Below are 25109 nucleotides of genomic sequence, written 5' to 3' on the forward strand. Positions count from 1 at the left end.
GCAATCAACCCAGTCGGTTTGAGTCTATGGATCGGGTAGATAAATATGATCTGAGGTTGTGGTAGTAGCTCTCCACGGCAAACAGATGATTTGAGGTTGTGGCTGTAGCTCTCTACAGCGAACAGTGCATCTGTTTTGAGTATCCTGTCACTTTGTTGTGGTAGTCGCAATGTCGTAGCGGGAACGGGAAAAAACACAAGGTCATCTCCAGCTATCCTACTCCTGCTAGTGCTGCTGCTACCTCATTGGAAGGGACGTGTCTTGTGCCATCCGACCCAATCAACAGTCACTATGTGAGCTCTTACTCGGCCTCAACTGGTGGCTTCCTGCGCCAGCTTCCTTGGTACAGTCAATTGTTGTCTTCAGCAGTGGTCCTTGGTACAGTCCATTAGCAGTAGTCCTGTGTGCTTACGTGTGGATGCTGGTTCGGCTCGGTGTTGCTTCCAATATTCAGACATGCTGGTTCGATGGCCGCGGCCGTAGCCACCACATTATTTCAAACTCTTAAAGCTTAATCAATCAATCCCTCCAATTAGTTTGTGTAGGATTACAATAAGAGCCTCTTGGATGCTATAACACTAAATCGTAAATCTTGTGCTAGCCACTGTTCTGCCGTAGCCGTACATCTTCGGCAGTACTGGATCATCTTAGAATATTCGTGGTTTGTTTTCCTGTCAATTTAGGCGGTTGTGGGACAGAGAGGACGCACTTGCATGGGCGACCGACCATGATGAGGCCCTTGCACGTCGTGACCCTGAGATAACGCTGAGACATTGATAGCTAGTGAACTCGGCAACATCATGCAAGTGGCGGGAGACATCGCCGAACAGGTCCGTTATGTATGCATATATGCATGTGCGGGTGGTTTGGCAATGCGGCCTTAGGCATTTCTAACTAATCCCTAATAGACAGTGGAGTATCCGGTGAAGGAAAAGTAAATTTACTCCATTAAGTTTGGCCAGACTTAACCGATCCCGCGACGATGGTGACCAAGCTGGTACGGCCAGTGAGCAAGCCGGACACGCCTGAAGTCGCCGGCCTTCTCATGGCCACTGTCCTGTTGGTCGGGGTGTTCGACAGGAGAGCACCAGCAGCGTCAAACCTCGTCGCGCTGCTGCCCAAGACCTCGCTGCGCCGCTGCCCAAGGCCGCACCGCACCAGCTGACATGTGTGCGTGTGTTGTGGAAGGCAATTCAACAAGAACAGTGATGTGTATTGTATTTTCCGGGGTTGATCAGTGCTACATCTATTGGATTGTTTGAAAATCGATCAGTGCAACTATGTGGAGGACGGCATGGACATCTACTCCGGCAACAGCTACTCCGTCCTGCTCACCACCGACCAGGACCCATCGTCCAACTACTGGGTCAGCATCAAAGCTCGCGCCGGCTCTGGCCCTGCTCTCAACTACCAGCCCAACCGCGGGTTCAAGCTCCTGGCCATCGCACCACCGCTGACCCCAGCGTGGAACGACACCGCGCACAACAAGGCGTTCATGAGTCATGACCCAGATCAAAGCTCGGGTCGGCACGCCCCAAATCGCCGGTGACATCGAACCGTCGCATCGAGCTGCTCAACACGCAGAACAAGCTGAACGGGCACATGAAGTGGTCCATCAACAACATGTTCATGGTGCTCCCAGCAATGGAGGCCGCGACAGAGCTCATCCATGGAGGCCATGGCACGGAGCTCGCCGGAACTGCGGCCAGTACGGGCACGGGCACGGCATCGCAGGCCCGGCAGCTGAGCGCAGGAGCAGCAGGGGGAGGCGAGAGAGGTGCGAGATTTTTACTCCGAGACGGAGTGGTGGAGTAAAAATAGGAAAGGGATACGGGTCGGAGTATGATTTTTTACTTCCTTATGACGGATTGGGGATCGGTTAGGTACGCATTATAGAGGAATAACGAGATAAATACACTAATGGTCACTGAAGTTGAGGTCAAAACATGATACGGTCACTGAACTTCAGAATACGCTCAATACGGTCATGAAATACGAGTTGCGATGATTATACGGTCACTAATTCATCGTAGAGCTCTGTATTCTATCTGCATGGACCTGGTTGACTAGTCAAATAGCCTTTTTTTGACATCCAGTGAAGGTCCCATCTGTCAGCTGTCGAAATAAACAAATAAAAAGCAAAATCTAATCGCGCGGATGAAGATTCGAACCAAAGCCCTGCCGGTCACAGACCGCCTGGGCTAACCAGTTGAGCCAATACATATATTGATTTTCATATAAATACCCATACATGCACCCACCGACCCACGGATTCCATGTACACAACGCATGCATGCACATACATACTCGGATGCATGTGTTGCAACGCACCTACACGTCCATCGGGTGGCTAACCAAGTCACCCTAGTCTTCAGGAGCTGCCGTCCACTTGTGCACTTCGTGAGCACGTCCCAGCCGCGCGCATGCAGCTCTGGGCCTGGCTACGTGCCGTATATAAGGCGACGTAGCTGCATGGAGGCGTGCATCACCCTAGTCTCCAAAACTGTATATGAGCATATTGTGATGATGAATACAATCAGGGTGAGAGTTACATTACTTAGATGGCGTGCGCCATCTAAGGCGACGCCCGGTTCATCGTGCTGCGGCCAAGCTTGCCCACGACGCCGTCCTGCGACATCTCCTGCAGCATGTCTTTGTCGTTTGTTGCTCGACGACTGGCCGGAGACGAAGGCAACCGTGCGGTGGCGCGGTCCCGGACTTAGAGCACTGGACGAGACGGGAGCTAGGGCCATCAATCGTGACAAGATGATGAGGTTCTTGAAGGGGCTGATCCGGCAAGTGATCAAGAGCGACTCGAGCAAGATTCCATACATGAGGGCGTCAACATCAAACTTGTCAAGCCGAAGCGCGTTGGCCGTAGCAGGCAGTGAGCAGGCCATGCTGGTCCCGCCTCCACGCAGCATCATGTTGAGGCCGCACACACGCAGGAACACACACCAGCACGCACACACGATACACACACGATAGAAAAAAAATCACACACAACACACACGCGCACACACAACACAAATGCAACACACACACATACACAACATGCAGGCACTAGCAGGCAACGTTTGGTTCGGGAGCAAGCGCTCGCCTCGCCCAGCCCAGCAATGAAGCCAACTGTTTGGTTCCTCGGTGAACTCACCTCGTTGCCTGCGGTTTCAAGATTTTTCTGCGTTCCAGCGAGCGAGCCGATTTGGCTAGCCTTCGTCGGCAAGGCTAGCCTTGCCTAGCGAGGTGAACTGGCAAAGGATCCAAACACACCCATACTAGCTTATGGCGCCGTGGCAAGCGTGATAAAAGAAACCTTTACACAGAAGGATTATGTCAAAACGTAGCATAGGAGCTCTTTTTTTTTCGAGGTAATAGTAGAGTAGCTTATGTACAGTATTAAAACAGATCCTCAATATGCTGGCAGAAAACGGGGTTGTCCTGGTTGGCTAGCGCGCGAGGTTTACTATCCAGTGGTCTCAGGTTCGAATCACAGTCTCGCAGGAATTTAACCGTAATAATCATCACAACTCGTATTCAATGATCGTATTGAGTGTATTCTGAAGTTCAGTGACCGTATCGTGCTTTGATCTCAACTTCAGTAACCACGGTATTTATCTCAGAAATAAAACCGATTATTTACTCCTCTAACGCTGGATAGGTGGTTGGTTAGAAATGCCCTTACGGCATGAGAACTTGGAGTCCCTGTTGAATGTACTCATGAGTACATGTAGTACCAATGCTATGAATTTATTTCTCATGATCTCTCTTACTCGAACATGTTTTGCATGCCTTGATTGATTCCTGTGGGCATGGTGGCTCACAAGCAAGATGACAGATAAAAACTCAACGTAAAAAACTTGACGTCCGGACATACGATCAGAAACGACCCTTCTTTTAAATCTCAAGTGTCAACCTTTGTGGTTAATATAAAATTAATGGATATAAAGGGGTGATGAAAGAAGAAGAGGTAAATACACCAGAGGTGCCTAAACTTGTCCGGGGCGGTCACTTTATTGCCTAAACTTGCAAAATATCAAAAACTGGTGCCACAACTTGTCCATTTGGTGCATATATGGTGCCTCACTCGTACGCCGCCGTATTTGCTTGCCGCGTGGCCTGACAGCTGACGGGTGGCCCACAAGTCAGTGGGTGGGAGCGTAGGAAGAGATGAGTCGGACGCGCGCAACGGTTATTTTCCAAAAAAACGGAGCTTTTATTAATTAACGCAAAAGAGTCCCTCCAATGGCGGGAAGTGATTGCCCGGTATATTTGCGCATAGGTACCCATCGGTTCGTATCCTGTCTCTGCTTTCTCACTCACGATCAATCTGAGGCGAAGGTGGCGGAGGTGGTGCGGCACAGCGATCGGCGGCGCGATGCGATGGATGACCCTCGCCATCATCTTCCAGGCGAAGCAGCTCCTACGTGTGGTAAGTCACACCCTTCCTGTTTTCCCTTCATCCTGATTCTCTGTTCCTCGTCCATGCGTATGCGTCGGGTAGGGTTTGTCGGAGCTAGAGTAATCTTTGCCGTGCTTGATCTTCACCTTTCTTCCATGGTATGCGCGATATATGTGTATGTGGACGGTTGCGGAGCAGATATGGGTGCATTGATCCTGATTTTCGCTAGGGTTTATTTGGGGGTTTTGAAAGTAGGACCCTTTTCTGTCAGCAGTTGTTCATGCTTATGTGCGCAACAAATTAGGCTACAATATTGCTGATATATGATTATTTGTCTTGTTGGTCATTGCGCCTCAGATTTGGAGAATGTTCGAACTAATTTTTCAGAAGATTTGTAACTGAATTTTGTCTTCAGTTATCGTACAGTAAACTGAATTTTGGTGACACCTGATGTACACTTAAACTGAATTGTGGTGACAGGTTATGTACTGAATGTGTGCACTGCACAGAACTGAATATATGTGCTCAATTTGTCCATTTGGTGCATATATGGTGCCTCACTCGTACGCCGCCGTATTTGCTTGCCGCGTGGCCTGACAGCTGGCGGGTGGCCCACAAGTCAGTGGGTGGGAGCGTAGGAAGAGATGAGTCGGACGCGCGCAACGGTTATTTTCCAAAAAAACGGAGCTTTTATTAATTAACGCAAAAGAGTCCCTCCAATGGCGGGAAGTGATTGCCCGGTATATTTGCGCATAGGTACCCATCGGTTCGTATCCTGTCTCTGCTTTCTCACTCACGATCAATCTGAGGCGAAGGTGGCGGAGGTGGTGCGGCACAGCGATCGGCGGCGCGATGCGATGGATGACCCTCGCCATCATCTTCCAGGCGAAGCAGCTCCTACGTGTGGTAAGTCACACCCTTCCTGTTTTCCCTTCATCCTGATTCTCTGTTCCTCGTCCATGCGTATGCGTCGGGTAGGGTTTGTCGGAGCTAGAGTAATCTTTGCCGTGCTTGATCTTCACCTTTCTTCCATGGTATGCGCGATATATGTGTATGTGGACGGTTGCGGAGCAGATATGGGTGCATTGATCCTGATTTTCGCTAGGGTTTATTTGGGGGTTTTGAAAGTAGGACCCTTTTCTGTCAGCAGTTGTTCATGCTTATGTGCGCAACAAATTAGGCTACAATATTGCTGATATATGATTATTTGTCTTGTTGGTCATTGCGCCTCAGATTTGGAGAATGTTCGAACTAATTTTTCAGAAGATTTGTAACTGAATTTTGTCTTCAGTTATCGTACAGTAAACTGAATTTTGGTGACACCTGATGTACACTTAAACTGAATTGTGGTGACAGGTTATGTACTGAATGTGTGCACTGCACAGAACTGAATATATGTGCTCAATTTGTCCATTTGGTGCATATATGGTGCCTCACTCGTACGCCGCCGTATTTGCTTGCCGCGTGGCCTGACAGCTGGCGGGTGGCCCACAAGTCAGTGGGTGGGAGCGTAGGAAGAGATGAGTCGGACGCGCGCAACGGTTATTTTCCAAAAAAACGGAGCTTTTATTAATTAACGCAAAAGAGTCCCTCCAATGGCGGGAAGTGATTGCCCGGTATATTTGCGCATAGGTACCCATCGGTTCGTATCCTGTCTCTGCTTTCTCACTCACGATCAATCTGAGGCGAAGGTGGCGGAGGTGGTGCGGCACAGCGATCGGCGGCGCGATGCGATGGATGACCCTCGCCATCATCTTCCAGGCGAAGCAGCTCCTACGTGTGGTAAGTCACACCCTTCCTGTTTTCCCTTCATCCTGATTCTCTGTTCCTCGTCCATGCGTATGCGTCGGGTAGGGTTTGTCGGAGCTAGAGTAATCTTTGCCGTGCTTGATCTTCACCTTTCTTCCATGGTATGCGCGATATATGTGTATGTGGACGGTTGCGGAGCAGATATGGGTGCATTGATCCTGATTTTCGCTAGGGTTTATTTGGGGGTTTTGAAAGTAGGACCCTTTTCTGTCAGCAGTTGTTCATGCTTATGTGCGCAACAAATTAGGCTACAATATTGCTGATATATGATTATTTGTCTTGTTGGTCATTGCGCCTCAGATTTGGAGAATGTTCGAACTAATTTTTCAGAAGATTTGTAACTGAATTTTGTCTTCAGTTATCGTACAGTAAACTGAATTTTGGTGACACCTGATGTACACTTAAACTGAATTGTGGTGACAGGTTATGTACTGAATGTGTGCACTGCACAGAACTGAATATATGTGCTCAATTTGTCCATTTGGTGCATATATGGTGCCTCACTCGTACGCCGCCGTATTTGCTTGCCGCGTGGCCTGACAGCTGGCGGGTGGCCCACAAGTCAGTGGGTGGGAGCGTAGGAAGAGATGAGTCGGACGCGCGCAACGGTTATTTTCCAAAAAAACGGAGCTTTTATTAATTAACGCAAAAGAGTCCCTCCAATGGCGGGAAGTGATTGCCCGGTATATTTGCGCATAGGTACCCATCGGTTCGTATCCTGTCTCTGCTTTCTCACTCACGATCAATCTGAGGCGAAGGTGGCGGAGGTGGTGCGGCACAGCGATCGGCGGCGCGATGCGATGGATGACCCTCGCCATCATCTTCCAGGCGAAGCAGCCCCTACGTGTGGTAAGTCACACCCTTCCTGTTTTCCCTTCATCCTGATTCTCTGTTCCTCGTCCATGCGTATGCGTCGGGTAGGGTTTGTCGGAGCTAGAGTAATCTTTGCCGTGCTTGATCTTCACCTTTCTTCCATGGTATGCGCGATATATGTGTATGTGGACGGTTGCGGAGCAGATATGGGTGCATTGATCCTGATTTTCGCTAGGGTTTATTTGGGGGTTTTGAAAGTAGGACCCTTTTCTGTCAGCAGTTGTTCATGCTTATGTGCGCAACAAATTAGGCTACAATATTGCTGATATATGATTATTTGTCTTGTTGGTCATTGCGCCTCAGATTTGGAGAATGTTCGAACTAATTTTTCAGAAGATTTGTAACTGAATTTTGTCTTCAGTTATCGTACAGTAAACTGAATTTTGGTGACACCTGATGTACACTTAAACTGAATTGTGGTGACAGGTTATGTACTGAATGTGTGCACTGCACAGAACTGAATATATGTGCTCAATTTGTCCATTTGGTGCATATATGGTGCCTCACTCGTACGCCGCCGTATTTGCTTGCCGCGTGGCCTGACAGCTGGCGGGTGGCCCACAAGTCAGTGGGTGGGAGCGTAGGAAGAGATGAGTCGGACGCGCGCAACGGTTATTTTCCAAAAAAACGGAGCTTTTATTAATTAACGCAAAAGAGTCCCTCCAATGGCGGGAAGTGATTGCCCGGTATATTTGCGCATAGGTACCCATCGGTTCGTATCCTGTCTCTGCTTTCTCACTCACGATCAATCTGAGGCGAAGGTGGCGGAGGTGGTGCGGCACAGCGATCGGCGGCGCGATGCGATGGATGACCCTCGCCATCATCTTCCAGGCGAAGCAGCTCCTACGTGTGGTAAGTCACACCCTTCCTGTTTTCCCTTCATCCTGATTCTCTGTTCCTCGTCCATGCGTATGCGTCGGGTAGGGTTTGTCGGAGCTAGAGTAATCTTTGCCGTGCTTGATCTTCACCTTTCTTCCATGGTATGCGCGATATATGTGTATGTGGACGGTTGCGGAGCAGATATGGGTGCATTGATCCTGATTTTCGCTAGGGTTTATTTGGGGGTTTTGAAAGTAGGACCCTTTTCTGTCAGCAGTTGTTCATGCTTATGTGCGCAACAAATTAGGCTACAATATTGCTGATATATGATTATTTGTCTTGTTGGTCATTGCGCCTCAGATTTGGAGAATGTTCGAACTAATTTTTCAGAAGATTTGTAACTGAATTTTGTCTTCAGTTATCGTACAGTAAACTGAATTTTGGTGACACCTGATGTACACTTAAACTGAATTGTGGTGACAGGTTATGTACTGAATGTGTGCACTGCACAGAACTGAATATATGTGCTCAATTTGTCCATTTGGTGCATATATGGTGCCTCACTCGTACGCCGCCGTATTTGCTTGCCGCGTGGCCTGACAGCTGGCGGGTGGCCCACAAGTCAGTGGGTGGGAGCGTAGGAAGAGATGAGTCGGACGCGCGCAACGGTTATTTTCCAAAAAAACGGAGCTTTTATTAATTAACGCAAAAGAGTCCCTCCAATGGCGGGAAGTGATTGCCCGGTATATTTGCGCATAGGTACCCATCGGTTCGTATCCTGTCTCTGCTTTCTCACTCACGATCAATCTGAGGCGAAGGTGGCGGAGGTGGTGCGGCACAGCGATCGGCGGCGCGATGCGATGGATGACCCTCGCCATCATCTTCCAGGCGAAGCAGCTCCTACGTGTGGTAAGTCACACCCTTCCTGTTTTCCCTTCATCCTGATTCTCTGTTCCTCGTCCATGCGTATGCGTCGGGTAGGGTTTGTCGGAGCTAGAGTAATCTTTGCCGTGCTTGATCTTCACCTTTCTTCCATGGTATGCGCGATATATGTGTATGTGGACGGTTGCGGAGCAGATATGGGTGCATTGATCCTGATTTTCGCTAGGGTTTATTTGGGGGTTTTGAAAGTAGGACCCTTTTCTGTCAGCAGTTGTTCATGCTTATGTGCGCAACAAATTAGGCTACAATATTGCTGATATATGATTATTTGTCTTGTTGGTCATTGCGCCTCAGATTTGGAGAATGTTCGAACTAATTTTTCAGAAGATTTGTAACTGAATTTTGTCTTCAGTTATCGTACAGTAAACTGAATTTTGGTGACACCTGATGTACACTTAAACTGAATTGTGGTGACAGGTTATGTACTGAATGTGTGCACTGCACAGAACTGAATATATGTGTTCAATTTGTGCTATGCAGTACAGATGTACTGAATGTGTGCAGTTGTATGTAAAGTAATGAATAATTAAGTGTTTAGTAAACTAAATAGATGGATGTTGTGTACTGAATAGGTAACTTATTCTTTTGTACATAAGTGAAATCTGTGTTGAATATATGTGCAGCATAGTAATCTGAATATTTGTTCTATTTTAATAATGCAGGGCTATTTGATGGTCTGTTCACAGTTCAAATCCATCACAAGGGATATTTGTGTGGATCTGGATCTGGTAGCAACATGAAGTATATAGAACATGAAGTGGACCGGTTTGACTACTGTCGGAGTGATACTTGGTCTAATTTATGGATAGATGATTTCCTTCTCCAACTATCACTCTTGGTCTAATTTATGGATAGATGATTTCCTTCTCCAACTGGGCCACGACAGAGCAAACTCCAAGATGGATGTGTATTGGTGCCAACCTGGTAAATATTTTTGTGATGGGCTTCACCTGATGTCATGTGATGCAGATATAGTGCTCATGATTGCTGCAACAGTAGAACACAAGAACTTGGTCGTGCTGGTAGACCATGGTGACACTCTGCAGTTACTAAACAATGATGATGATGTGTTGCTGCATGGACTGAATGAACCAACAAAAGTAATAACTCCAATTAAGTCAGGAAAGGGCAAAGAAAATGTTTGCTGGTCTGAAATACCAGAAAGTGCATGAGATATTAGTTATAGCAGAGCAAAGAGTTTCATCCCATTTGATGAAGGCTCTAGTTCTGGTATTGGTAATGAAGAATTACAGGCTGAATTTGACAACCGTGAGAATGGTGACAGTACAAGCTCTGCACGCGTGTTGGTCTGTTTATACTCTTTTGTGATAATTAATAAAATGTCTGTTATACTATTTTGCGATAATTAATAAAAGGTCTGTGGGTTTTCTGGAAAATAACCGCTGCGCGCGACCGACTCGTCTCTTCCTGCGCTCCCACCCACTGACCCGTGGGCCACAAGCCAGCTGTCAGGCCACGCGGCAGGCAAATACGGCGGCGTATGAGCGAGGCACCGCATATGCACCAAATGGACAAGTTGTGGCACCAGTTTTCGACATTTTGCAAATTTAGGCACTAAAGTGACCGCGCCGGACAAATTTAGGCACCTCTGGTGTATTTACCTCTTCACAAAAATTGCACATCGAACGGCACTCCAAAATCAGAATCGGATAAATAGCTTAAAGGTCAATAATGCTTACATGCGATACACCCGAAACCTTCCCTCTTCGATGACCCCTATGATAAGCATCTCCTAAAGCTACACGGATCCCCCAAAAAACACATGACAAATGTCAACTCGGCAGCTGATAAATAGCTAGGAGGCTGGCGATGGATGAACTACAGTACTATACACAAACATTCCCAACATGAAGGCCCATGCGGCAAAAGATACCCACGGCTAGGTCAGGCTGCCCACTAAACTGGTGCCACTACAAGCTAAATATACTAACGAGGATCCCCTGGTGCCTGATGTAACCTGCCTGCACTGGACCAAGCTGTTAATTTGACCACACATGGATGAGGCCTTGATGGTTGCCGGTGATGATCTCCTCGCGCTCTTCGTCGTAGTACAGAGATGTGATGTCGCCGAGGGCCTCCAGAGGCGTACACAGGAACTTCGACGACTTCTGTTTGCACAGGTTCCCTGCCTTTATCTTGGCCATACATTTCCCGGTCAATATCTCGCTGATGTTAATAGAACAGGCTGCACAAGAATGCAAAGTACAAATAAGATCATGCAGGGATAGGTACTGGCATCATCCCCATGTATCTAAGGTAGTAAGTTAGAGCAGATTTTCTTCGAGCATACATTTGAAAACGTGAATTCAAAACAAAAAGGCGCATTAGGCAAAGTGCCCATGCGTCAACATGCTTCCTGACGCATCTTTCTTACTAAGTAGAGAATCTATCGAAAGCATCACACGCAAAATCAAGTGATTACCAGCTACTCAAAATAAACACCTATTCTGGCGTTTGTATGACTGTTAAAACAGAGAGATAAAACTTTGGTGACACACACTTGATCAGCACTGAAATTGCATGCATGAATCATCAAACTGGTATAAAACTAAAAAGCTCGGGAACACTGCCTCCCGTCAAAGAGAAAACTGATAGTGCTTGCGACTAAATCTAACATGAGGAGTATAATGGATAAAGGTAAATGCATTGCCAGGAAGGATTAGCAACCATAACAAATCAATTAGCAATTAAACACATCAACAATACATGCTGAAGCACCAGAAAGTTTAAATTTTTACCATTGTCCTCTGAAGATGGATCATCCGGTTCAGCTTTGCAGTAAGAGATAATGAGGTCTTGGTTGCTAGTTATGTAAATACTGTTTGTATTGCAATCAGGATGCCACAACAAATGATCCTCAAAGGATGTCACCAGTTCACCACGGAAATTCCAAACTGATACCGACCGATTACGGAAGGTCAGGAACAGCTGCATCTCGTACAGAAAAATAAAAGCTGATGGAGTCACAAACTCATTGCTGCTCACTTCTGTTATCTTAGAGTTTGTTACCTGCGGTATTGCATGGAAGTTTGTTACAAACAAGAAATAGAAAATTGTTTTTCTTATTTCCCTTGACCTATAATACACAGCCAATGCTTACATCAAGAATTTGAAGGTTCTCCCCGTCCTGCTTGACTAGAAGTTTTTCATTGAATTGCTCAATGAAATCAATCTTCTTGTTGCGGTGAAGAAGATGCCTGAATGACTTCAAGCGCTTACCATCTTCAATAGAAAGAATCTCAAGAGGAATGTAGCCCTTTTTTCTTGAGTATATCAATAGCATTATACCAGGGCTGTGAGAAGGAAATAAGAAGCAATAAGGCACAACTAATTTTGGCGTGAATAGAAATGTGCACAAGAAATAAAACTGAATGTATCCAATATCTCTTGAAAGAAAAGAAGTACACTAATCCCATCTCGGAAGTCGCAAAGAAACAATTATCTTGTTCCCACATGCTGAATAATGCACATGTGCTTGTCCTTAGATCTTTACATAATAAATACATCCACAAGGACGGTTCAGCAGCACGGCTTTTTTCGAGAAGACGGGAGACTAGAGACAAAAATACTTGTTTATTCTTTGTTGTTTTCCTGTTAAGACTTAAGAGGTAACACTGGCATCGCTTATATACAGTCCAGCCCCAAACAATGGTTAGCTAATGGACATTTGGATCAATTAGGAGATAACAACCAAACCTAACTTAATTTGGAGAACTATAGAAAAGCCATGCTTTGAGTTATCCACTAAACCTTGCATGGTACCGTTTCACGTGGTACAATTCACATGAAAGGTACCCCTGTTGCTGCTGCACAAAATAGTGCAACAGATATGCTATATGCGATGTCAATCCTGCCTGTAGTGACAATCGTTTCTACAAAGAAGCAATAGTGCAACCACGCACATTTTTTTAAACCTCGGCTATCGTAACCTACAGGTAGGGATTGAGAATGGCACTTCTAAATGTGCCAACAATATCAAGTTATAATTGTACCATTTCTATGGATTATGACTGGTTTCATAGAAAACATTAAATTTAGTAAATGATAGGAGCCCATTTAGAATCAAAGCAGTCATAAGTATCTCTTACAAAAGAAGATAACTTACCATTCAGCCATGAAGTTAGGATCCATTTAGCATTGTGGTGGATTATGATAGTCCTGTGGGGTTGAACTGCTTTTAGATAATTTAAGGTTTAGTTACTGCTTTCTGAGATAATTGGGTGTTCTTTTTTTATATATAATTGAGATAATTGGGTGACTAGTACTTCTAAATGAGGAAAAAAAGATGTCAAACAAAAATATTCTGTCAGTATTGCACGAGAACAGACAGGTGACATAGAAACAAAAAACAGGATCATTGCGCAATGTGAACAATGTAAATTAGGAAAACAAACCAAGAGAGATTTCCTTACCTGATTTTTATCTCTTGAACATCTTTATCAGATATCGTGTACAGAAGTGTGTAGTTCTTCAAGTCAAACACCTTGTAAGTACTGTTTTAGATGAGAACACAGTGTCATAATTTGAACAAATATATTTTCTCCATATTAGAAAGGTAGGTAGTTCAATCACCTGTCTTGAGCAGAGTACGTCAGCACCTTTCCGTTTACATCATCAAACTCCACAAAACCTGGCCACCTCAACGATTCTGTCTCAAAAAGAGGGAAACCAGCATCTGGCTTTCCACGGCGTATATACCTTGAGAGTAAAATGCCGTTTAGCTATAATATGATAAAAGTAGGAAGGCTAGCAGTGTAACAGGATCATAGGAAGACAACTCACTCGATTCGAGTTGTCCTGCATCTTAAAGCACTGAAATTTTCAGAACCATAAACTGATACGGTTATAAGCGAGTCATTGTTCTTGTTATAAAACAAACTACGGATGACTTCATCTGGACTTCCATTCAGAAAGCAAATCCGCTGGTTTTTCACTGGAAACAAAGAGAATATAAGAATAGTTGTTTGAACCAGGACCAGTCATTAACAAAAGCTCAAAAGAGGCGTACCTCTACTGAATGCAGCACATACTCCCAGCTGTGATAAAGCAAAGATAATATCACGGGCTCCAACTATCTCAATAATTTCAGACCGCTTCCTCAAGTAAGGTAGTAGCGAACTGTTCTCCTTAGGATCATATGTATCAAATTCTTCCTACAAATAAGAATGAGAAAAACAAAACAAATCAAGAATCCTAGATAGCATGTGGTATGTCACTGGCAGATTCACACTATCAGGCAACTCAACACTGGCAGAGCATTAAGCGCCAAAAACTGAGTGAGTGAACGGTAGCAAACTTCACTGGTCAAGGTTTAATCTCAAAATAGAGTGAGTGGGCAGACTAACTGAATCAGCCATTGAAATGTAGCTTGTGAAACCTATTCATGACTTCCATGTTCTCATAGTTACCTGAAATGTTATCCTTTTTCCAAGACTGGGAAATTGAAATGCCAAAGCGAGGCCTCATGGCCCAAGTTCAAATTTTTTTCATCAAATTATAAGATGCCCTCCTATACAGACCAAATTATCCCAGTGATGGCCCTCCAAGGCATCGACACATTGGAATACAACACCAGGAAGCAATCCTTCCTCCTATTAGTGTCATCCAATACACTGCTATTGATGTGATTCCAGGATGCACCCTAACAGCTCAGTCAGACAGTTACTTCACCAAAAGTGAAGCTGGCGCACAAGTAAAAGGCTGTACAAACAAGCAGTTCTTGCACAGAAAAAAAAAACTAATTTTCTCCTGTTAACTGTTAAGCATGACCGAAGGCCACAGTTCCTCCTCGCCTAGCACTCATACATCACATCGCCTAGGCCCATGGGCGGAGACAAGCCCCAGGCAGCCCGGGCATCTTATATTCTGGCAGAAAACGGGGTTGTCCTGGTTGGCTAGCGCGCGAGGTTTACTATCCAGTGGTCTCAGGTTCGAATCACAGTCTCGCAGGAATTTAACCGTAATAATCATCACAACTCGTATTCAATGATCGTATTGAGCGTATTCTGAAGTTCAGTGACCGTATCGTGCTTTGATCTCAACTTCAGTAACCACGGTATTTATCTCAGAAATAAAACCGATTATTTACTCCTCTAACGCTGGATAGGTGGTTGGTTAGAAATGCCCTTACGGCATGAGAACTTGGAGTCCCTGTTGAATGTACTCATGAGTACATGTAGTACCAATGCTATGAATTTATTTCTCATGATCTCTCTTACTCGAACATGTTTTGCATGCCTTGATTGATTCCTGTGGGCATGGTGGCTCACAAGCAAGATGACAGATAAAAACTCAACGTAAAAAACTTGACGTCCGGACATACGATCAGAAACGACCCTTCTTTTAAATCTCAAGTGTCAACCTTTGTGGTTAATATAAAATTAATGGATATAAAGGGGTGATGAAAGAAGAAGAGGTAAATACACCAGAGGTGCCTAAACTTGTCCGGGGCGGTCACTTTATTGCCTAAACTTGCAAAATATCAAAAACTGGTGCCACAACTTGTCCATTTGGTGCATATATGGTGCCTCACTCGTACGCCGCCGTATTTGCTTGCCGCGTGGCCTGACAGCTGGCGGGTGGCCCACAAGTCAGTGGGTGGGAGCGTAGGAAGAGATGAGTCGGACGCGCGCAACGGTTATTTTCCAAAAAAACGGAGCTTTTATTAATTAACGCAAAAGAGTCCCTCCAATGGCGGGAAGTGATTGCCCGGTATATTTGCGCATAGGTACCCATCGGTTCGTATCCTGTCTCTGCTTTCTCACTCACGATCAATCTGAGGCGAAGGTGGCGGAGGTGGTGCGGCACAGCGATCGGCGGCGCGATGCGATGGATGACCCTCGCCATCATCTTCCAGGCGAAGCAGCTCCTACGTGTGGTAAGTCACACCCTTCCTGTTTTCCCTTCATCCTGATTCTCTGTTCCTCGTCCATGCGTATGCGTCGGGTAGGGTTTGTCGGAGCTAGAGTAATCTTTGCCGTGCTTGATCTTCACCTTTCTTCCATGGTATGCGCGATATATGTGTATGTGGACGGTTGCGGAGCAGATATGGGTGCATTGATCCTGATTTTCGCTAGGGTTTATTTGGGGGTTTTGAAAGTAGGACCCTTTTCTGTCAGCAGTTGTTCATGCTTATGTGCGCAACAAATTAGGCTACAATATTGCTGATATATGATTATTTGTCTTGTTGGTCATTGCGCCTCAGATTTGGAGAATGTTCGAACTAATTTTTCAGAAGATTTGTAACTGAATTTTGTCTTCAGTTATCGTACAGTAAACTGAATTTTGGTGACACCTGATGTACACTTAAACTGAATTGTGGTGACAGGTTATGTACTGAATGTGTGCACTGCACAGAACTGAATATATGTGCTCAATTTGTCCATTTGGTGCATATATGGTGCCTCACTCGTACGCCGCCGTATTTGCTTGCCGCGTGGCCTGACAGCTGGCGGGTGGCCCACAAGTCAGTGGGTGGGAGCGTAGGAAGAGATGAGTCGGACGCGCGCAACGGTTATTTTCCAAAAAAACGGAGCTTTTATTAATTAACGCAAAAGAGTCCCTCCAATGGCGGGAAGTGATTGCCCGGTATATTTGCGCATAGGTACCCATCGGTTCGTATCCTGTCTCTGCTTTCTCACTCACGATCAATCTGAGGCGAAGGTGGCGGAGGTGGTGCGGCACAGCGATCGGCGGCGCGATGCGATGGATGACCCTCGCCATCATCTTCCAGGCGAAGCAGCTCCTACGTGTGGTAAGTCACACCCTTCCTGTTTTCCCTTCATCCTGATTCTCTGTTCCTCGTCCATGCGTATGCGTCGGGTAGGGTTTGTCGGAGCTAGAGTAATCTTTGCCGTGCTTGATCTTCACCTTTCTTCCATGGTATGCGCGATATATGTGTATGTGGACGGTTGCGGAGCAGATATGGGTGCATTGATCCTGATTTTCGCTAGGGTTTATTTGGGGGTTTTGAAAGTAGGACCCTTTTCTGTCAGCAGTTGTTCATGCTTATGTGCGCAACAAATTAGGCTACAATATTGCTGATATATGATTATTTGTCTTGTTGGTCATTGCGCCTCAGATTTGGAGAATGTTCGAACTAATTTTTCAGAAGATTTGTAACTGAATTTTGTCTTCAGTTATCGTACAGTAAACTGAATTTTGGTGACACCTGATGTACACTTAAACTGAATTGTGGTGACAGGTTATGTACTGAATGTGTGCACTGCACAGAACTGAATATATGTGCTCAATTTGTGCTATGCAGTACAGATGTACTGAATGTGTGCAGTTGTATGTAAAGTAATGAATAATTAAGTGTTTAGTAAACTAAATAGATGGATGTTGTGTACTGAATAGGTAACTTATTCTTTTGTACATAAGTGAAATCTGTGTTGAATATATGTGCAGCATAGTAATCTGAATATTTGTTCTATTTTAATAATGCAGGGCTATTTGATGGTCTGTTCACAGTTCAAATCCATCACAAGGGATATTTGTGTGGATCTGGATCTGGTAGCAACATGAAGTATATAGAACATGAAGTGGACCGGTTTGACTACTGTCGGAGTGATACTTGGTCTAATTTATGGATAGATGATTTCCTTCTCCAACTATCACTCTTGGTCTAATTTATGGATAGATGATTTCCTTCTCCAACTGGGCCACGACAGAGCAAACTCCAAGATGGATGTGTATTGGTGCCAACCTGGTAAATATTTTTGTGATGGGCTTCACCTGATGTCATGTGATGCAGATATAGTGCTCATGATTGCTGCAACAGTAGAACACAAGAACTTGGTCGTGCTGGTAGACCATGGTGACACTCTGCAGTTACTAAACAATGATGATGATGTGTTGCTGCATGGACTGAATGAACCAACAAAAGTAATAACTCCAATTAAGTCAGGAAAGGGCAAAGAAAATGTTTGCTGGTCTGAAATACCAGAAAGTGCATGAGATATTAGTTATAGCAGAGCAAAGAGTTTCATCCCATTTGATGAAGGCTCTAGTTCTGGTATTGGTAATGAAGAATTACAGGCTGAATTTGACAACCGTGAGAATGGTGACAGTACAAGCTCTGCACGCGTGTTGGTCTGTTTATACTCTTTTGTGATAATTAATAAAATGTCTGTTATACTATTTTGCGATAATTAATAAAAGGTCTGTGGGTTTTCTGGAAAATAACCGCTGCGCGCGACCGACTCGTCTCTTCCTGCGCTCCCCACCCACTGACCCGTGGGCCACAAGCCAGCTGTCAGGCCACGCGGCAGGCAAATACGGCGGCGTATGAGCGAGGCACCGCATATGCACCAAATGGACAAGTTGTGGCACCAGTTTTCGACATTTTGCAAATTTAGGCACTAAAGTGACCGCGCCGGACAAATTTAGGCACCTCTGGTGTATTTACCTCTTCACAAAAATTGCACATCGAACGGCACTCCAAAATCAGAATCGGATAAATAGCTTAAAGGTCAATAATGCTTACATGCGATACACCCGAAACCTTCCCTCTTCGATGACCCCTATGATAAGCATCTCCTAAAGCTACACGGATCCCCCAAAAAACACATGACAAATGTCAACTCGGCAGCTGATAAATAGCTAGGAGGCTGGCGATGGATGAACTACAGTACTATACACAAACATTCCCAACATGAAGGCCCATGCGGCAAAAGATACCCACGGCTAGGTCAGGCTGCCCACTAAACTGGTGCCACTACAAGCTAAATATACTAACGAGGATCCCCTGGTGCCTGATGTAACCTGCCTGCACTGGACCAAGCTGTTAATTTGACCACACATGGATGAGGCCTTGATGGTTGCCGGTGATGATCTCCTCGCGCTCTTCGTCGTAGTACAGAGATGTGATGTCGCCGAGGGCCTCCAGAGGCGTACACAGGAACTTCGACGACTTCTGTTTGCACAGGTTCCCTGCCTTTATCTTGGCCATACATTTCCCGGTCAATATCTCGCTGATGTTAATAGAACAGGCTGCACAAGAATGCAAAGTACAAATAAGATCATGCAGGGATAGGTACTGGCATCATCCCCATGTATCTAAGGTAGTAAGTTAGAGCAGATTTTCTTCGAGCATACATTTGAAAACGTGAATTCAAAACAAAAAGGCGCATTAGGCAAAGTGCCCATGCGTCAACATGCTTCCTGACGCATCTTTCTTACTAAGTAGAGAATCTATCGAAAGCATCACACGCAAAATCAAGTGATTACCAGCTACTCAAAATAAACACCTATTCTGGCGTTTGTATGACTGTTAAAACAGAGAGATAAAACTTTGGTGACACACACTTGATCAGCACTGAAATTGCATGCATGAATCATCAAACTGGTATAAAACTAAAAAGCTCGGGAACACTGCCTCCCGTCAAAGAGAAAACTGATAGTGCTTGCGACTAAATCTAACATGAGGAGTATAATGGATAAAGGTAAATGCATTGCCAGGAAGGATTAGCAACCATAACAAATCAATTAGCAATTAAACACATCAACAATACATGCTGAAGCACCAGAAAGTTTAAATTTTTACCATTGTCCTCTGAAGATGGATCATCCGGTTCAGCTTTGCAGTAAGAGATAATGAGGTCTTGGTTGCTAGTTATGTAAATACTGTTTGTATTGCAATCAGGATGCCACAACAAATGATCCTCAAAGGATGTCACCAGTTCACCACGGAAATTCCAAACTGATACCGACCGATTACGGAAGGTCAGGAACAGCTGCATCTCGTACAGAAAAATAAAAGCTGATGGAGTCACAAACTCATTGCTGCTCACTTCTGTTATCTTAGAGTTTGTTACCTGCGGTATTGCATGGAAGTTTGTTACAAACAAGAAATAGAAATTGTTTTTCTTATTTCCCTTGACCTATAATACACAGCCAATGCTTACATCAAGAATTTGAAGGTTCTCCCCGTCCTGCTTGACTAGAAGTTTTTCATTGAATTGCTCAATGAAATCAATCTTCTTGTTGCGGTGAAGAAGATGCCTGAATGACTTCAAGCGCTTACCATCTTCAATAGAAAGAATCTCAAGAGGAATGTAGCCCTTTTTTCTTGAGTATATCAATAGCATTATACCAGGGCTGTGAGAAGGAAATAAGAAGCAATAAGGCACAACTAATTTTGGCGTGAATAGAAATGTGCACAAGAAATAAAACTGAATGTATCCAATATCTCTTGAAAGAAAAGAAGTACACTAATCCCATCTCGGAAGTCGCAAAGAAACAATTATCTTGTTCCCACATGCTGAATAATGCACATGTGCTTGTCCTTAGATCTTTACATAATAAATACATCCACAAGGACGGTTCAGCAGCACGGCTTTTTTCGAGAAGACGGGAGACTAGAGACAAAAATACTTGTTTATTCTTTGTTGTTTTCCTGTTAAGACTTAAGAGGTAACACTGGCATCGCTTATATACAGTCCAGCCCCAAACAATGGTTAGCTAATGGACATTTGGATCAATTAGGAGATAACAACCAAACCTAACTTAATTTGGAGAACTATAGAAAAGCCATGCTTTGAGTTATCCACTAAACCTTGCATGGTACCGTTTCACGTGGTACAATTCACATGAAAGGTACCCCTGTTGCTGCTGCACAAAATAGTGCAACAGATATGCTATATGCGATGTCAATCCTGCCTGTAGTGACAATCGTTTCTACAAAGAAGCAATAGTGCAACCACGCACATTTTTTTAAACCTCGGCTATCGTAACCTACAGGTAGGGATTGAGAATGGCACTTCTAAATGTGCCAACAATATCAAGTTATAATTGTACCATTTCTATGGACTATGACTGGTTTCATAGAAAACATTAAATTTAGTAAATGATAGGAGCCCATTTAGAATCAAAGCAGTCATAAGTATCTCTTACAAAAGAAGATAACTTACCATTCAGCCATGAAGTTAGGATCCATTTAGCATTGTGGTGGATTATGATAGTCCTGTGGGGTTGAACTGCTTTTAGATAATTTAAGGTTTAGTTACTGCTTTCTGAGATAATTGGGTGTTCTTTTTTTATATATAATTGAGATAATTGGGTGACTAGTACTTCTAAATGAGGAAAAAAAGATGTCAAACAAAAATATTCTGTCAGTATTGCACGAGAACAGACAGGTGACATAGAAACAAAAAACAGGATCATTGCGCAATGTGAACAATGTAAATTAGGAAAACAAACCAAGAGAGATTTCCTTACCTGATTTTTATCTCTTGAACATCTTTATCAGATATCGTGTACAGAAGTGTGTAGTTCTTCAAGTCAAACACCTTGTAAGTACTGTTTTAGATGAGAACACAGTGTCATAATTTGAACAAATATATTTTCTCCATATTAGAAAGGTAGGTAGTTCAATCACCTGTCTTGAGCAGAGTACGTCAGCACCTTTCCGTTTACATCATCAAACTCCACAAAACCTGGCCACCTCAACGATTCTGTCTCAAAAAGAGGGAAACCAGCATCTGGCTTTCCACGGCGTATATACCTTGAGAGTAAAATGCCGTTTAGCTATAATATGATAAAAGTAGGAAGGCTAGCAGTGTAACAGGATCATAGGAAGACAAACTCACTCGATTCGAGTTGTCCTGCATCTTAAAGCACTGAAATTTTCAGAACCATAAACTGATACGGTTATAAGCGAGTCATTGTTCTTGTTATAAAACAAACTACGGATGACTTCATCTGGACTTCCATTCAGAAAGCAAATCCGCTGGTTTTTCACTGGAAACAAAGAGAATATAAGAATAGTTGTTTGAACCAGGACCAGTCATTAACAAAAGCTCAAAAGAGGCGTACCTCTACTGAATGCAGCACATACTCCCAGCTGTGATAAAGCAAAGATAATATCACGGGCTCCAACTATCTCAATAATTTCAGACCGCTTCCTCAAGTAAGGTAGTAGCGAACTGTTCTCCTTAGGATCATATGTATCAAATTCTTCCTACAAATAAGAATGAGAAAAACAAAACAAATCAAGAATCCTAGATAGCATGTGGTATGTCACTGGCAGATTCACACTATCAGGCAACTCAACACTGGCAGAGCATTAAGCGCCAAAAACTGAGTGAGTGAACGGTAGCAAACTTCACTGGTCAAGGTTTAATCTCAAAATAGAGTGAGTGGGCAGACTAACTGAATCAGCCATTGAAATGTAGCTTGTGAAACCTATTCATGACTTCCATGTTCTCATAGTTACCTGAAATGTTATCCTTTTTCCAAGACTGGGAAATTGAAATGCCAAAGCGAGGCCTCATGGCCCAAGTTCAAATTTTTTTCATCAAATTATAAGATGCCCTCCTATACAGACCAAATTATCCCAGTGATGGCCCTCCAAGGCATCGACACATTGGAATACAACACCAGGAAGCAATCCTTCCTCCTATTAGTGTCATCCAATACACTGCTATTGATGTGATTCCAGGATGCACCCTAACAGCTCAGTCAGACAGTTACTTCACCAAAAGTGAAGCTGGCGCACAAGTAAAAGGCTGTACAAACAAGCAGTTCTTGCACAGAAAAAAAAAACTAATTTTCTCCTGTTAACTGTTAAGCATGACCGAAGGCCACAGTTCCTCCTCGCCTAGCACTCATACATCACATCGCCTAGGCCCATGGGCGGAGACAAGCCCCAGGCAGCCCGGGCGGCTGCCTGGGGCGTGAGGCCCATCTCGCTCGTACATGTAGCGAAGGCGGCCTGGGGCGTGAGGCCGATCTCGTTCGCTGCCTGCCTCAGCTCTCTGCCTGTGTCCCCTGAAAAAAGAAGCTGCCTGAACCAACCGGCTGCCCGCCGCCCGTTCCCCCGACTTGGACGAACCCTAGGCGTCAGGTGGCTGTGTGACCTGCGTCCTTGCCCACCGGCGAGCCCGCTGCCGCCGCCTGCCGGCTGCCGTCGTGCCTACCCAGCCGACGAGCCCTGTCCCTTCGATCCCCTTTTGGGGCATCAGTTTGCGCCGCTGCGGCGCTGCGGGCTGCTGCCCTGTCCGACGAGGCAGCGACCCCGGCGAGGCGGCAGGCTGCCCGGCGTCCGGCGAGACGCAGCACAGAGCAGACAACAGAGCAAGAGCAAAGATATCCCTTCCTAGTTCTCTTCGATGTATTGCTCTGTTCGGTGGAGGCATGGAGCTCTGTTCTGAACTTCTGATGTATAGCTTTTAGCAACAGCAGAAAGGGCATTCTCAACAATGAGCATTATCAAGACTAGATTGAGAAACAAAATGTGTGATGATTGGATGTCTCATAGAATGGAATGTTACATTGAGCGAGATGTATTTTTTAGTATTGAAGAATCAAAGATCATTTAGCGACTTCAAGGTTATCGCAATCGCAGATGCCTTTCGCCTTGTCCTAGCCGTAAGCTTTCACATTTTACATCTGTTATTAACTATTTTTATCTGCTATAATATGCATTGATTTGCATTTCAAAATTTATCATTGAAGGTTTAGCTTCTTCTGCTATTGATGATGTAGTCATGGGATGCTCAGATCAACCAATCCTTTGATTTGGTATCAATTTTATATCAATCTTTTATATCATCTCTATGCTCTACATATTGTCTTTTGATTTATCTTGCTTTATTAGTTGACCCATCAAGGAACAAATGCTGCCATTGAATATTATGTTTGGTTTTCTTATTAGTTATGCAACATAGATTGACTTTCATATGCCTTGAAACTGGGGTTTTTTGGTAGTTTTTTGCCCTTAGTTTCTCGCCTGGGGCGTCGGCCAATCCTGGCTCCGCCACTGCCTAGGCCCCCTGGTTCCAACCCCTCCGGCAATCAGAAAAAAGCAAAGATCTTTAAGCAACTCCCTCCTAAACCCTAAACCACCACCAACCCATGCCAGGCACTGCCAATGACGCCCACAATTGACGAGGAGACACCCGGGGAAAAGGCGGACCTGGAGCTGGATGTTGCGGAACCGCTCCCGCGTGGTGCTGGCGGCGAAGGTGCGCTCGGGGAATGCGGCAATCTCCCGGCGCTGCAGCTTCCGCGCGCTGTTGGAGGACGCATCCGGCCTCGGCCGCTTCTTGGCGGTCACCCTCCGCACGCCGGAAGGCCGAGGCCTCGCCTCCATCTCGATTCACCCTCCGCCACCCCCGATTCGCCCTCCTCGCCGCCAACGAGGGGTCGCGTCACGCCGAGGCGCCGGTGGGCATCTCGCCGGAGGGGAGGGGGGCAGGGGGTTAGGGTTGAGGCGAGCCGGAGCTGGACGCCCTCGCGGTATCACTGAATGGGTATCCTGGAATCCGAGGTAATTCGGGGGCTTTCCTATAAAAGTCGCCTGTAATGAGGGCCTCCGCTCCGTGGAAGGGGGTGTCGGGCGGGGGTGGCCTGGGCCGTGCCGTGTCCATCCAACGGTGGAAAACGCGTACACGTAGTTGAGTCGCTGATCCGCCTTCCCGGTTGGAGCCGTGTGTGGCGCCGTGTGTTGCGCCTAGGGCGTACAATCAAACTGCCGAACAGAGGCCACATCGTGCACGGAAAATGCCAATGGCGCCCAAGCTCCCCGAGCTCCAGGAGCTCGGTATTTTTTTTAAAAAGTGATATATTAAAGTTTTTAAAAAATTCCACGGAAAGATATCGCACGAACAACATGTTTTTTTTAGCCAACATGTGAAAAAGCATTTGATTTTTTTGTGTTTTGTAGGCTGTAAAAAAACAAAATTCCGGCCCAACAACAAAAAAATGCCCATCTTAGAAATACGTACCCCTAAAAATACTTAGAAATACGTTTTTGGCTTTTTTCTGTATGCCACATGTGAAAGTATATGGTTATGAATTTTCGCACATACGTAATACACATGTGTATGATTGTTCATAAATAAATTCAAAAAAAATATGAACCAGCTATGTTTGGATGGTTAGGAGGACAATGGTATCCCGGCCCACTAGGGTTCAAATCTTGATGCTCGCATTTCAGAATTTCCGGCGATGCGCGTTCAGTGGGAGAAGACATTCTCGTCGACTACGAGACGCATGTGGTGGGATAAATATATGCGCGCATATATGAACGCTTGCACGTCTGTACCGTGTTCTAAAAAATTCACATTGTAGAAATTTGGTTTTTCAAAACGAGCTCCCTAGAGCTCGACCTCCAAAAACCCTCACCTCCATCATATGCTGCTAGTTGATTTGCTAAACCTTCTCCTTGCCAAGGGCCAAAGAAGGTGTCGACACAAGCATAATGTATCAGTGCTCCAGTCGTGTCGGCGACAATTCATCCCTA

General features: G+C 45.1%; 2 protein-coding genes across 2 annotated transcripts; both read right to left on the minus strand.

Moving 5' to 3' along the window:
• Positions 1 to 10490: 10490 nt before the first annotated feature.
• LOC123071200 (uncharacterized) lies at positions 10491 to 14344 on the minus strand. The gene is made up of 7 exons (XM_044494713.1): positions 13872 to 14344; positions 13646 to 13796; positions 13436 to 13561; positions 13276 to 13356; positions 11964 to 12156; positions 11602 to 11872; positions 10491 to 11048 (listed from the first exon to the last, which is right to left on the minus strand). Exons 5-7 carry the CDS (start codon positions 12144 to 12146, stop codon positions 10843 to 10845), a joined length of 660 nt encoding a protein of 219 aa, XP_044350648.1. The 5' UTR covers positions 12147 to 12156; positions 13276 to 13356; positions 13436 to 13561; positions 13646 to 13796; positions 13872 to 14344; the 3' UTR covers positions 10491 to 10842.
• A 3954-nt stretch (positions 14345 to 18298) lies between these two features.
• Positions 18299 to 24138, minus strand: LOC123071201 (uncharacterized). Its single transcript, XM_044494714.1, has 8 exons — positions 23781 to 24138; positions 21680 to 21824; positions 21454 to 21604; positions 21243 to 21368; positions 21083 to 21163; positions 19771 to 19963; positions 19410 to 19680; positions 18299 to 18856 (listed from the first exon to the last, which is right to left on the minus strand). The coding sequence occupies exons 1-8, from the start codon at positions 23955 to 23957 to the stop codon at positions 18651 to 18653; spliced, it is 1350 nt and encodes a 449-aa protein (XP_044350649.1). The 5' UTR covers positions 23958 to 24138; the 3' UTR covers positions 18299 to 18650.
• Positions 24139 to 25109: the final 971 nt, after the last annotated feature.

Source organism: Triticum aestivum, chromosome 3B (genome assembly GCF_018294505.1).
Source record: "Triticum aestivum cultivar Chinese Spring chromosome 3B, IWGSC CS RefSeq v2.1, whole genome shotgun sequence".
Classification (NCBI taxonomy): Eukaryota; Viridiplantae; Streptophyta; class Magnoliopsida; order Poales; family Poaceae; genus Triticum; species Triticum aestivum.

Excerpts from the sequence above, each read along its gene's own strand:
- LOC123071200 (XM_044494713.1), bottom strand. The coding sequence starts at position 12,146 with ATGCTATTGATATACTCAAGAAAAAAGGGCTACATTCCTCTTGAGATT. Across the intron at positions 11,873-11,963 it reads AGAACCTTCAAATTCTTGAT|GTAACAAACTCTAAGATAAC; the intron begins GTAAGCATTGGC and ends GCAATACCGCAG. Across the intron at positions 11,049-11,601 it reads TCCATCTTCAGAGGACAATG|CCTGTTCTATTAACATCAGC; the intron begins GTAAAAATTTAA and ends ATTCTTGTGCAG.
- LOC123071201 (XM_044494714.1), bottom strand. The coding sequence starts at position 23,957 with ATGGAGGCGAGGCCTCGGCCTTCCGGCGTGCGGAGGGTGACCGCCAAG. Across the intron at positions 21,164-21,242 it reads ACGTACTCTGCTCAAGACAG|TACTTACAAGGTGTTTGACT; the intron begins GTGATTGAACTA and ends CATCTAAAACAG. Across the intron at positions 18,857-19,409 it reads TCCATCTTCAGAGGACAATG|CCTGTTCTATTAACATCAGC; the intron begins GTAAAAATTTAA and ends ATTCTTGTGCAG.